Genomic DNA, 15,163 nt, shown 5'->3' with positions numbered 1-15,163 from the left:
GCTAAAAAGCAAGCTACAGTATCGCGTTCATCCACTGAAACAGAGTACCGCTGTTTGGCCCACACTGCAGGTGAACTCGCCTAGCTCTGTTCTCTCTTTCAAAAGTTTCATGTTCCCATACTTCAGCCTCCTACCATATGGTGTGATAATGTCTCTGCCATTGCAATGACATGTAATCATATCTTTCGTGCACGCACCAAGCACATGGAAGTGGATTACCACTTTGTTCGTGAAAAAGTGGTTTATAAACAATTGGATGTGCGCTACATTGCCTCCAATGATCAACTGGCCGATTTATTTACTAAGGTTCTTTCCTCTTCATGCTTGTTTTTCCTTTTGAACAAGCTGCACGTGGGTCTCCCCCCGTCCAGCTTGAGGGGGCCTGATAACGGAACCTCCATCCACGTCACTCACCTTGGCTCTCCGGATACATCATGACTCTTGTATACAGTTGTAACCATCTCAGCTTGTAGTCTTGTAGTTTATCACGGCAAGCCATTGAGGCTTATCTCTTAATCTTCTTGTACCAGCTTTCATATAAATAGATACTACAACAGCTGCCCAAATCCATCGGGTTTTAGCTGTAATTCTTCAAACCTCCTGTCTACACTTTCAAGCTTTTCAAAGCAAAAGCACAGTTTTAAAACTTTTATTTCTTTTCTTTTCTTTTTTTTTTTTTTTTTGCTGATTTGACAATTTCGAAAACAAATAAAAATAAACTTTGAACCATTAACATTAATAATCGTAAAAACTAATGTTGTTAGACTCATTTTTGGTGCTAATTAATTGACGGTTTTCATAGTGAGAAGTAGGGGTGCAACTTGGATCAGGTTGGGTTGCGAATTTTCCAAATTTTCCATAAAACGGAACCATTAACCTGAGCCTGATTTTAAATCGGTCGATCCGGCTTGTAACCCTAGGTTGTGTTTGTCACGATTGTTGTTTACACCTCAAACATTTTGAATTGATTAATTAATACAAATTGAAGAAAAGTAGATATATTGTAACATCACATATGAGAATCATTTCAGTTAAAAAATTGCACTTGTTTGCAATTGATTATTGATATTTCTAATTGAAACATCAACAAATTACACATATCAGGTAATGATCTAACCGGCGAATTAACCCATCGAACCATGATCAAGTAAGCATTCCAATTATTTGTGCAATCTCAGCTTGACAGCACTGGTAAAAACTACCAGCATAACAAGACAGTATTAAAATGGGCTGTAGCATTGAAAATGGAAAGATCTCCTGAAAGCAAATAGAGTAGAGCTTTGAGCCACAAATTATGAATATCTCCTCACATATATATTAAATTCATGGGGAGATGTTATCAATGTATGACTGCGTGCATTACTCTGCTTTCAGTGAATCCTGTCTTTTGAATACATGGCCAATTCAGTGGGTCTCCTGTCAGATGGATGGTCCAAATTGATCACAGGATCCCTTAATTAAACATGGCATGAACAGGGTACGTCTAGCTGACTAGAAACCTCTTACTCTGAGAAATTATTTTGTGGGTTCCATACCTATTGTTTTCATCAATTCTCCTTTAATGGGCTAATTGAGATGGACTTATCTAAGGGCTTCCTTTAAAAGTCCAATTCTCTATGGACTTCTTCTGATCAATTAGATAGCTTAGAGATTCATGTTTAATTCATTAATATTTAAATATGTCCACTGGTTTGGATCAGAATGAGATGGGATAATAAATTAAACTAAAAAATTATTACAATATTAAATCGAAGTATAAGTAACTTGAAAATAACTACCTGCGTGTCAAACACTCAAACCCTAGTGAGTAGTGAACATTCAACCGCCGAGTTTCAAAGTATTGTTATATGGTGGAAAGGGAGTATTGATACTTTATTCCATTTCTCTTTTACCTTTTTTTTTTCCAAAAATATGACAGTGGAAAGGTTTTAACATAGTTTTTTTTTTTGAAGGGAAAGGTTTTACTATAGTTTAACATATAAAATAAGTGATTTGAATATTAGCCTTAAAATAGACGGGTTCCATGGGCTGCCCATAGAGCATGCCCCACAACCTATCTCTTTCGTGCATTAGAAATATCTCTCGTGTTTGTCATGGGAGTTGTTCTCAATTCATGGAGGGGATGGGCTGTGGGGCACGCTCTGTGGGCAGCCCATCCTTACGAATATAATGCAATATGCATACATCAATATGGAGCATATCGAAATTTTTAACCTATCACTTTTCCTTGGTGGAACTTCGGTTTATGGGTGTCAATGGACAGGTTTTGGATTGGATTCATCCAAATCCAAATCAATTTAGATTTTAGACAAATTGGATGGACCAATAACACATTGAATTTGAGCCGTCCATTCATAATGAATTTATATTGGTTTGAGTTGAATTAAACCAATATCTAGCCTATTAACAGAAGATAAGAATACAGGTGTCAATGTTTTGGATCCATTCAAATTAAAATCAATTTAGACAGATCGGATGGACCAATAACACATTGAATTTGAGCGGTCCATTCATAATGAACTTATATTGGTTTGAGTTGGATTAAGCTAATATTCTAGCCTATTAACAGAAGATAAAAGCACAGGTGTCAATGTACCAGGTTTGAGTTAGAACCAATTTGAACAGATTATATCGTCCAAACATTAAATTGAATTGGTCCAAAATGGTCCAAATATTCACCGGATTGAATTGGACCTGACCCTGGAATCATATTGGACCGGACCGGATTGGACCAAACCCGGTCCAATATACAAGCCTACCTCGGTTCTTGTCCCAACAGTCATGGTGGACGGTTGGGCACACGGGAAGGTACACTATACGACAAAATTGGATATGTTACCTCATGGGTCCCACTCCCATGCCATGTTGTCTAAAGAATCGAAAAAATCAAGAGTTTGCACAAAGTTGTTTTTTACGAGTATATCGTTGTAATTCTGTGAAATGAAATGAAGATGGCTGAAGCCACGGACAAAGGAAGAATATGCTAACAACCGTGGAACTGGATCTGGGTGGCTAATAGCATACGGGACACATACCCAATCAATGAGTTTGAGTTTAGGAGTTGGTTGCATTCTCTCGAACCCACTTTTACTCCTCCGATTTAGCTTTCCATCCTTCTTTTATTCTTCTTCTTCTTCTTCTCTCCCTCGCCATCGATATCGATCCTTCTCCACTAATCCATTTTTGACCAGGCGTAAGCCCATCTCAGGTAATTAGTTAAAACAATATAGCCAAAATTAAGAAAAAAAAAAGATCTTTTCAAGTTTTCAATCTTGTTAGCTTTCTCTCTTATGTTGTCATTATCCTTTTTTTTTTTCTTAATTTGGTTAGATGATCTGCTAACATTGAATTTGTATCCTTTATGATGATGAAGATGACTGATATTGGTAATATTAGTAGAAAGAATCAGAGATTCTATATGTATGCATCCTTAGCACTGTATTGCTGAGTGGTGGGGAATCAAAAATCATATTCCTTTAAGGTCTGTATACCCATATGGAAGTAACTAAACTTGCTAGCGTTTACGGGGTTGTGCAGGAAATAATAAATTGCTATTCCGCGCTCTAGATATTGGTCATCTGAGTGAAAAACAATCAAACAAAACGATGAATTTGGCTCAGGAATGCCCGGAGGTGAATAGGAACCTTTATGCACATATTGAGCCGTATAGTTCAGGTTTTTTGAAGGTCTCTGATCTTCATTCAATCTATTGGGAGCAGTCCGGCAATCCAAATGGACATGTGAGTGGGAACTCGTTCCTCTATTCTGTTCTACAATATACTGATTTCTCATTTGACTATTTTATCTTTCTTTTCTTTTTTGTTGTTTTGTTTTGTTTTTTTTTTTTTGGGGGGGGGGGGTTCAAATTGTTTAACTTGCTATTATTATCTTTTATGGAGTATTTTCTTTTTATGGAGTATCATCATCATCCGGACCAACTACTGCAAATAGATTTGTATTCTCTTTAATTTTTCCAATGATCAAGAAATCAGCATGATACATAATAACTTAGTTGTCATACCTGAAAGTTAAAAGCAATTCATGAATAGAGTGCATGATTTTCCATTCTCCCTAATGTAAGTTTTGTTTTATGAATTGAAGAGTTGTCAAGTCTCTATAATTTTTTGTAGCTCTTTCTTTCCATATCAAGGAGGATAATTTCTGGTGCATTCTGCTGGTTCTCTGGATCTCATGATTATATTGGCTTCTAAAAATGTCATATTTTCAATAATTGCACAATATATTGAGAAATGTCTGATATCCTACACATTGATCCAGAGGCAAATGATTTTTCACCTGTTATTAACGATGCCTCCAAGTTTCTAACTGTTTCATCTCACCTAAAGGTGCATCAATGGCTGTATGGTCTTTCCTAACTGTTCCATTTAGGTCTCTGGAAATCAGATTTAGGTTACAATCATCTTGGATTTTTTTAGTAGTCTTAACATATTTGGCCTTCATTGTTAAGGGCATTTCTTCCAGCCTAGTAAATGGTAATTAGCATTTACAATTGAAAACCAAAAATGCAAGAACTTCTACCATGCAATTCAGAATGATGAGGTTAGTAATTTGTTGTATTATATCTGGTACAAGGACAGTATGCCCTCATCTTTGTTGCCTTTAAAGCTCAAACACCATTAAGCCTTGTTTTATGCTTTGATTGGTATTACAAATTCTCCTACCATGCAATTCAGAATGAAGTGAAATTTATGAATTCACTCTCTCACATAGTATCTTAATAAGAACTGAAGACAAATTTATAAGTTCTCTCACACATAGTATCTTACTATTTATGGTCATAAATTAAATTAACTGTGCATTTCTTGGTATTTTTAGATTTTTTTGCATGAAAATTTTTAGGAAATTATTGGCCATGATCCATTTATTTTATGCTGCATGATGTGATCTTGTAATTATATCATTAGGGAAATTTTTTCTTGTTAATCTGGTTTCTAACTGTTTCTAACTTATAAACCTCCATTATTTGGCAGCCAGTTTTGTTTCTTCATGGGGGACCAGGAGGAGGAACATCTCCTAGTAATAGGAGATTCTTTGACGCTGAATTCTACCGGATCATTCTATTTGATCAGGTTTTCTTCTTTCAATATGATAGGCTAAATTATTCATCATCTGTTGCCTTCCTGCAAGGTTCCTTTTTTTAATGCGAACACCTTTTCATGTTCCAGCGAGGTGCAGGTAGGAGTACTCCCCATGCTTGCTTGGAGGAGAACACCACATGGAGTCTTATTGATGACATCGAAAAGCTGAGAGAACATTTGGGCATTCCAGAATGGCAGGTTAAATATTCATTTTGCTTGGAAGGGTTTCTTGGTGTATATAATCTGATTGTTGATCTTCAGATAAATTATGCAGGTATTTGGTGGGTCATGGGGAAGCACACTGGCCCTTGCATATAGCCAATCACATCCTGAAAAGGTTCATGTCTGGGTTATGCTTTTAATTATTGTTCATTACTTTATTTTGCAGCTACCTTTTTCTATACAAATGGATCTCTTTGCACAGATAAGTTACTTTGTTCAATTGGTAACATTTTCTCCACAATGTTATCCAAGGTCACTGGCATGGTCTTAAGGGGTATTTTTCTGTTACGGAAAAAGGAGCTTGATTGGTTTTATGAAGGCGGTGCTGCAGCTATATTCCCTGATGGTATTTTTCCAATGATGTTTTAGTCGTTCTACTGATTAATAAACGGTTTCATAAGTAAATTCATAGCATGGAAGCTGCCTTTAAACTTGGCTTTTGAAATGTTTCAGGTGTTTACTAATTAAGAAAAGTTTATAAGTGTTACAGATGATCCTCTCTTTACATTTTGCATCTTCAAAACATTTTCAAGACATTGTATAATGGAATGTATGCTTTTGCTTACTGTTTTATAAAAGCAGCTATTCAATGAAACTCTGCAGGCAACCTGTGCATGATTGTAAAGAAAAAGGAAATTGGTTTGGCACAAGAACATAACTTGATTCTGCACATCACAGACTCTATTCCAAGGGAGATTTTCTTATTTCGTTTATTTATTTTCCTTGGGTGGGGGTAGACATGTTACTCCAGGTGGCTGAATTATCTAGAGTCTCATTCTAGACATCCTCATAGTCCTGTACACTTCCCATGCTGAATTGTTTCTGTCACTTCATGAAAGTTGTCTCATGTCCAAATTGCATAGAATTACCTTGAACATAACTTTTAATTGTTAAAATTAGGATATGTATTATTGCAATTTTTCTTGCTCCTGGTAATTTTATTGTCTGAGGTTCTTTTTTTTTATTTTTTTATTTTTTTATTTTAGAGGAATGCTAATAAACAGCATTTTATGCATCTCTTCAGATTCTTTAACCACATATAGGGTGGAACCCTGGAACAGTCACAGTACTAGACTAAGCTAGATACATATTTTCATGGGTCTCACCTTGACTGTAGGGTGATGCATCCAGGAAGTTGCATCTTAGTGGTGTTTACTAGCATTCCTCTTTATCTTAATGTGCTTTACCTTTGTGCTTAGCTGATTGATATGTTTCCTGTCAATTTTCAGCTTGGGAGCCCTTTAGAGATTTTATTCCAGAGAGTGAGAGGGGTAGTTTTATCAATGCCTACAAGAAGAGATTGAACTCTGATGATATTGAAATACAAGTAAGATTTCAAGCATATAGGTCCTTAGTTCTTTCTTTGCTTTTCTTCTTCTTTATTTTCCCTAAAGGACTTTAATTCATTTTTGTTAACTCCTCCAAGCATATTTTCCACAAATTGTGAGTTAGTATATTCTCAACTCAACAAAGCCTTAGCCCAACTCTGTGGGTTTGACTACAAACATCCTGTTTTGACATTTTACTCTATGGAGCATGATATTTTATATATTGTTACATTGTGAGTCATCAAATTATTTCTTACTACCCCCACCCATGTCCTTTTTGGCCTGCCTTAGCTCTTCTAGACCCTTCAACTTTCATCAATCCACTTCCTGGTGCAGCAAGTGATCTTGTATGCAAGTGTTCAAATCATCGTGATCTACTTCCTTTTTTTTTGTCAAGAATTGGTACATTCCAATGAAGAAATCCTATTGGCCTGTGCACCTTCAGATATCATTTGCTCTGTATTGGGAGTAAGAATTTGTTAATCATAGCTCATGAAAGAATCCCAACAAGTATTGTGTTCAGTGGATATAATAGGAACCTTGATGATCTGGTAGAAGTTCAATGCAGATCTTGTCTAAATTCTAAAGCAAAAGATATGACTTGCTTTATGTCTTCAATCATTTTGAGGTGTTATATTGATTATACCCTTTTTGTCTTGGAAAGAGGAACATGTAATGTTAGATATTCTTTTACCAATGGCAATAAATGTCAAGGAATGTATAAGGTTATCCTTTACTTCTTAACCCTTCATACCATACTCCTAGCTTAACTATCAGAAAATTAATTGGTTGACCTTGGAATTCATCTCAACAAACTATTCAATCTAGAGGCCCAAGGCTCTAGCATATCTGGTATAACAACTGCAATGACCAAAAAAACAACAAGACCACCTACTATCTAACTAATAACCATGTAGTAATCTCCCTCAATCTCTACTATCTCAACTCCTTAGGAGAACATAAGTTTGAGGCCATGGAAAAGGGCCAGAGTCACAGCACAAGAGGAGTTACGATCCTGGTCTAGCCAGAATACAGTATTCTGATTTTGCATGCTTCATCCCCCAAATTCTCTCAACACCAAATCTACCCCAGATTTCCAAGAGGGAATCCATGTAAGTTATGTTTGAGTGCTTACTAAGGAGGGGATTAATCCTGCAAAATCCTTAATTCACGGATCGCCAACTTCTATAGTATATAGGGAATTTCATCCAGTTGAGGCGATATCTTTTGCAATGAAATGTGATGTTCATATTGTGTAACTTACAATGGCCAGTTATAGATTGAAATCTTCCACTTTATGCATTACTTCTATACTGCACCATCTCCTTCACTGAATCAATGCATTCCCTACCCATTAATGAAGAAAAAGATATAGATACGGTTTTAGTCTGGTTGATTGTGCTTATAAATTGAAAAGTGTTCTTTCTTTTGTTTTTTTTCTGTTTATGCCTAGTATGCGGCTGCTAGGATGTGGACCAAATGGGAAATGATGACTGCTCATCTTCTTCCAAATGAAGAGAATGTGAAAAGAGGGGATGATGACAAATTTTCATTGGTAAGCCTTTTTTTTAAGCTTAACTGGATACTATACATGTTTTTGATAATCCAACATAGAAAATTATAAAGTACATGGACTGTAAAATGCTTTAGTGCACAATTTTTATATTATGTAATCAGCTTGCTCTATTGAACACAACTAATATGTGCATGATAAGATAACAGGGCAATTGTAGTTATACATTGTTGTATCATGCATTACTAGCAGAATACACGGGTTTCTTATTTGTTTTTCAGAGTAGATTTTTTATAATAAGAATGAGAGACAATAAAAAAGGAAATGTGGAAGTGTTAGTATTCAATTATTTCATCTTATTCCCCATAAACACATTTAAATATATGCATAAAATGCATAAAAAGATGTGTATATTGTTCTAAGGCACATTGTATACATACATGCATACATACATACATACATACATATATGATCACAAGGACTTCAGGAAAGAGCCTTAGTGAACAAATGAAATGACGATCAACGCAGCATTACATGCAATGACCAATGAGTGATGCTGCTTGATTGTCATAGTATAATTAAATTGGATACCAACCTTGGATCCCATTACCTGAAAGACGATTTTCAATCTTAAAAGCTCACTATCTGTGTTAACATTAGCTCTTTATTCAGTTATGCACTAGATTTTTTATCAATAGTTATGCACTAGATCTTGCCACTGCACTTCGTTTCTTGCAATTCTAAAGGCTCTCTTAAGATATCTCAGGTTAAAAAGTATTGAGTTCCAGGATGACAACAGGGATCTATCTAATCTATCTAATTCTATTACAATTTCAGGCAATTTATGGGTGTAGGCAATAGGGTTAGGCCAGCCCTTGCAATATATTCTGGAATTATTAAAGAATTTCTTATTTCCACTAAGGCGCAATTTAATCTTCTTTTTCCTTTGGAAAGGTGAAGCATGTAACAGAAAATGATTACATCAGCATGTCAGCACCCATTTACACAAAGGCATTGTACATTGGGAATGCATGGAAAAAATAGCAATGGTGTCAATAACTACTTTTCATGCAAATAGGCTATCAAAGTTTTTTAAGATTTTTATTTATTTATTTATTTTTAATGCTTGTAGGGTACTTACCTGAAAAAATTTTGAATAACATAGACTACCCTAGGCCAGCCTTGCAAATTAAATGGCCATAATTTTCCCAATTCACAAGATCTTGATCACATTGTATAGGTAACTGAAAATCTATCTGATAACACAAAATCATGTAAAACGAAAATCTATCTGACCCACAAAAATAGGTCAAAAGAAAAGTGGCATGATTCCAATTACTTAAGGTCGAAGAGAGTTTGTGGACACCACTGCACAGAATAGAATACTTGCAAAGGGGCCATTTGATAACAACTGAAGTGGCTGAACTAAATGACATTCTTTGTCTTTTAGTGAATAAATTATTGAGGCAGCTGGGATCTCCTTAATGGTTGAATTTGAAGTTGGCTTGGTTACTATAGCCTTGAATATTCATTATTTATTTACTTTGTTCATTAATAGAAAAAGGAGTAACTCACCAGTCACCACTTTATTGGCAAATAGTCCCTAAAACTTTTAGACACCCTAAAACAGCTTATTAAAGAGTTAGCCTACTAAAAAAAATCCAAAACTCAAAAGCCTTTGCAAATGTGGAATATATAACAAAGTTATTATAATTCCCCTCAGGCATTGATATCTTTGCCAGGCATCACTAGAGATTATCCAGGTCAATAGGCCCCATTTCTTTTCTTTTCTTCTTTTTTATGCTTGCCACCTAACTCATGGAAGAATGAACTCCCAAGGTCTGTGGTTTTGTATAAAATTTCTTCTTTATTTTTTTCAGTTTTAGAGACCATTCTCAATATTCTGGCAATTTTCTCCGAGGAGAAAACAAAAGGGTTATGAATACCTCCTCCCTTAAATTGCATTAAAATGATCTTCGATGGATGAAGTCTCTCAGCGATTATTCAGGAGTTGGCGGTGTTTTTAGAAACCATGAAGGATGTATCATGGCTATCTTCTTGGGTCTCATTGGTTTTGGTAACTCTATAAGAGCAGAATTGTCAGCTTTTCAGCATGGCCTGACGATGGTTGGCAAAGAATGGTGGGGGATCATGGCAATACAGGAATGGGCTCTGAGAAATAACGAAATTGGAGAGGGAGTAATCACATGTAGGTGGATTCCTAGATCAGATAACAGTTTGGTTAATGCACTTGCAAGACAAGGAGCGGATAGAGAACAATTATTTTGGGGGAGAGATCCCCCAAGAAGGGGGTTTGTAATGTAAAAAGAAAGAAAAGGGGGGCTGCAGGTATTGGCCCTTTGCTCTGGTTTATCTCTTTGTACAGCATTCTTTACGTTATAATTAATAAAACTGTTTTGTTACTGATCAATAAAAGACAATATTCTGGTGATGTCCAAATACTGTTACAAGAACCTGAACTTATAGGTAAATGTATGTTTGTACTTCCTACTATGCACAGGTTGACATTCTACCTAATCGGGTATATTAGCTACGAGATTTTGTTGCATAACATGGATTGTTGATATCTAACCATCTTGCAATTACAGGCATTTGCAAGAATCGAAAATCATTACTTTGTGAACAAGGGCTTTTTCCCATCAGATTCATTCCTTTTGGATAACATTGAAAAAATAAGGCATGTCAAGACTACAATTGTACAGGTAATCTGGTTGCAACTGTCACAAAGATAGTAAGGATAAGCATTCCTTTTGCTTTTATTGCAATGTGATGATGATGGTTCATTTATTTCTGCTAAGTTATGTAGGTATGTAACAACTATGATGTAAGTGGCACTTTCTGCCAATTGTTTGGTAAATTTTGAGCAATGAGGAAATGCCACATCTAAATATCCTGTTGTTAGACTTCATATATCATGTTTCTTACGACTAGATCTTTATTACTTAATAAAAGTAATAATGACCAGATCATTCACCTTTTTAAGTTCATCATCATCATCCAAGCCTTATCCCAACTATATGGAGCTGGCTATGTGAATCCTGTTTCTCCATTCAGTTCTATTTAATGTCATATCCATTGTTAAATTATTATCACTTAAATCATTTCTTACTATTTTTATCCATGTCCTTTTTGGTCTACCTCTACCCCTTCTAGCCCCTTCAACTTGCAACAGATCACTTCTTATGGGTGTTGTCAAAGGTATTCTATGCATGTGACAAAACCATATTAGTCTATTTTCTCTTGTTTTATCACCTATTGGAGCTACTCTTGGGTTCTTTGAATGACTTCATTGCTGACCCCATCCTTTCTTGTTTTTCCACTCATCCATCTCAGCATACGCATTTCTGCTACATTCATTTTTTTGGACATGTTTCTTGACTGCCCCATACAGTACAGTTGGCCTTTACAACTATTATTTAGAATTTTCTTCTTAATCTAAGGGGTATTCACCTACCACATAGGATTCTGGATGCACCCTTCCATTTTTGCCCATCCTACTCTGATTCTGTGGACAGCATCCTCCTCAATCTCCCCCTTGTTTATGAATTATTGAACCAATGTACCAAAAAAGGTCACATTGAGCTATCTCTTGGTCTCCACTGGTAAATATACCCTGTTTTGCACTCTTATTATTATTATTGTTGTTGTTGTTGTTGTTGTTGTTGTTGTTATTATTAAATTTATATATTACATATTCTGTTTTAGTCCTACTTATTTTAAAACCTCTTGTTTCTAAGGTATCTGTCCGTGAACTTAATTTTGCATTTAATCCTTCACTTGTTTCATCGATTAAAATAGTGTCGTTAATAAACAACATGCACAATAGACCTCTTGAATATGTTTAATCAATCTATCTATGATCAGTAAGGATTTGTTAGTTGAAAAATCAAAATTATGTGGGCCATAGCAGCCCCATCAGTGTAATATATTCAAAAATGAAGGTGGCAGTCTCTTATTTATGGCCTTTAGGAGGCCACCTCTAGTGGACCTCCATTTCTCTTGATTTAAGCTAATGATATCCTTGGACAAGGGTTTTCTTTTTTCCCATACTTGCCTACAAGTATGCATGCATCCTCTATGATCCCTAGAAGTGATAATGCCCATCACCTTGAATAAAATATGAGAGACAACCATTGGTAGAGTGTAGCAGATTAGATGGATGCCAAGAGATCTGAATTCCATAGCAGATGGTCTAGCCAAATATGGAGTATGGAGAATTTTCATTTCATGGTGACAGCTCCCTTCCGAATTAAATTTATGCAAGGGATAGGCTGGTTGTTCATATTTTGTGCATCTTTGTATCTCTCTCTCTCTCTCATGTGCATGCGTATACATCCTTACATGAATAATTTCTGCCTCTTTCATTCTATAAAATCATATATTCTCTTCATGCTACCTTGGTGTGGCATGATATGAAATGTTGTAGAAAGATGTTGAAATTTTATTCTGGTACATGATGACAGCTTATTTGATACTTGAATAACTTCACAGGGAAGGTATGATGTTTGCTGCCCTATGATGTCGGCATGGGATCTCCATAAAGCATGGCCAGAGGCAGAGTTTAAGGTAAGAAATACCATGTTATACCAGTACTTCACCTGCCCCTCAGGGAACAGCTATTGCAGAACATGATTTGGTAAACATGCATACATAATTCACTGGGGCATAGGACATGCTTTTGCTTCTGGTTTCATTTTGAATTTGTTTTTGTAAATGGTGATGTTGGTTTATACTCAATGAAAATAAAGGCTATTACCCGATGTTGACCCCAGATATCTATGCTTTTGGGAGGGGTAGACTGGGTACAGTCCCAACCCTTGGCATTTGTTTGCACAAAGTGGCTACTCTCAGATTCAAACCTGCATTGTCATGCTTGTGAGCCCGAGATTTTTCCTACACTGAATTCTGAGTGCATATATCAGCATGTTTGCTTCTGATATCAGTGGTTATAGAATGTCATGGTCTCAATAGCATACTTAGATGTGCTTTTAGTTTGCATTATGAATGAATCTTTGGTAGAATAGTAGGGCAGCCATTCAGCATTCACATAGTGCATTAAATTAACAAATTTTCATGGTTAGCATGCCAAAGACAGTTTTCAGCCATCCTAATACTACAGTACAATGTACAATGTCCACATGGTGCTCATCCAATCAGACTGCTGTTTGAGTTTTATGGATTTTTTTACAAGTTTCTAACCTACTGGTGGTCGATTACCAACAGTGTTTTAGGACAGCACTTATATGCAGTCTTGTCTATCAATGGGATTAGTGATTATATTCTCTTAAAACTGACCCTCGAAATGGGTTAGTCTGCTCAGTGTTGTGGGCGAATGATATTAAAATATTAAATATCTGAAGCCGTAGATGGCAACCATATACCGCCAGACTAGACTTTCTAGAAACCCTTCAGAGTTTGTAGTTCATGTAATATGATTCTTATAGTTGCATTTGTATTAGATTGGGAATGTTTTGCTGCTAATAAAACCAAGTTAGCTCAACCAGAAGCACATCTTATTCCAGTTTGACTAAGACCCTTTTGTCTAAACTTGGTGGTATGTCATTGAAGCTCCAGATACAATGTGCTTCACCTCAAAACTTTGTACTATGGTATATGAAAATAGTCATGAAGAAACGTTCTTGTATCAAAATAATCAGCACTCCCAAGAGTGGCATGCAATTTCTTATATTGATATTATTTAGTTAGAAGTAACTCAGACCCACAGAATCTCTGTATTACTTGGACTAAGCATGGGCAGCATCTTTGGCTTGGGCAACTGAATCAGCACTCCCTAGAGTGGCATGGAAACTTATAGTTCAACGATCAGTTGATTTGCTTTCAAAAAATATTGATCAGTTGATCAATACAGTTTGGTTGATGTAACATTGTGCTTTGTTTCCATTGTCAAGAAAGGATGAGCCAAGTTATCAGAAACTTAGCTATGCCTTGTATCACCGGGGAAAAAATGACTTGATGGTAGCTTCTGTAAATCAGGCCCCTTAAGTCTTGAAAAATCCTTCGTACAGCTTGTTGCGATACTAAGCTTACTCAATTGCTCCTAGCATGTAAATTTGTGGATGATTTTGCTTTTTTTTTTTTTTTTTAGATATAGCTGAAATAATAGATTCTACCTCCTTTGTAACAGATTGTCCCAGATGCTGGACACTCGGCAAATGAACCAGGAATAGCTGCAGAATTAGTTGCTGCAAATGAGACACTTAAAAACATTCTGAAGACAAACGGGGCTGGAAATAACTAGTTGTGGCGTGCATGTGAGACAATTTGAACTTATAGGCAGTCCCAGGCCATCCACAACAAGGAAAGCGTCAATGAAAAATATGCACCAATCTTTTCATGTTCTCTGGCATATTTTCCTTTGGAGATCTGGCTCTGGCTCTGGCTCAAATCTCTTGTGCAATCTGAATATTTTGGTGTGGCTGAGGTGAAAAAACTTTCTAGCCTTGGCTTGACGTTTGGTTTTGTTTTTGTTTTGGACAATGCGTTGAATGAATTACTGTTTAAATTTGGGTGCCTACACTCTACGCCTATGGTACCCAGCCAATATTCTCTCCATACACTAGATCCTATTTGGTGACTACTGGTTATATGGAGTATGGGCCACCCCAAATCTTTGTAGCTTGTTTGGAAGAAATGATTTCTTGTTGTATTGGATGCCCATCCACGGTCCACCAAAACGGTGGAATGCATGATGATAAAGGCTATTTCAGTTTCTAGACACTGCGAATTTTCTTGACAAGGGAATCATAAGCGGCATTACTAGAAGTATAGATAGGAAGCATAGCAGTAGCAGGGGACAAAGGAGAATGTACACCTTGTGAAGCAAGGTTTCCCTTTCAGCCTTTCTTTTGGATTTGAACCCTTTCTAAAGATCATGGGATAAGACCTAAACATGATTTTATAAATGTTGTTAAAATCCTACGATTTACGATATGATTCATGATTTGAATCATGAATCCCAA

The 15,163-nt window shown here is 36.1% G+C and overlaps 1 protein-coding gene across 1 annotated transcript; it reads left to right on the top strand.

Moving 5' to 3' along the window:
* Positions 1-2,896: 2,896 nt before the first annotated feature.
* On the top strand, positions 2,897-14,859 carry PIP (proline iminopeptidase). Its single transcript, XM_088951036.1, has 11 exons — positions 2,897-3,208; positions 3,538-3,740; positions 4,992-5,090; positions 5,187-5,297; positions 5,374-5,436; positions 5,574-5,667; positions 6,551-6,648; positions 8,103-8,204; positions 10,772-10,885; positions 12,675-12,749; positions 14,329-14,859. Exons 1-11 carry the CDS (start codon positions 3,043-3,045, stop codon positions 14,440-14,442), a joined length of 1,239 nt encoding a protein of 412 aa, XP_088807162.1. The 5' UTR covers positions 2,897-3,042; the 3' UTR covers positions 14,443-14,859.
* Positions 14,860-15,163: the final 304 nt, after the last annotated feature.

The sequence above is a fragment of the Nelumbo lutea genome, chromosome 6 (genome assembly GCF_056320005.1).
Source record: "Nelumbo lutea isolate HS-2025 chromosome 6, American lotus-T2T, whole genome shotgun sequence".
NCBI classification, from domain to species: domain Eukaryota; kingdom Viridiplantae; phylum Streptophyta; class Magnoliopsida; order Proteales; family Nelumbonaceae; genus Nelumbo; species Nelumbo lutea.
This window is presented reverse-complemented; position numbering and strand designations above follow the sequence as displayed.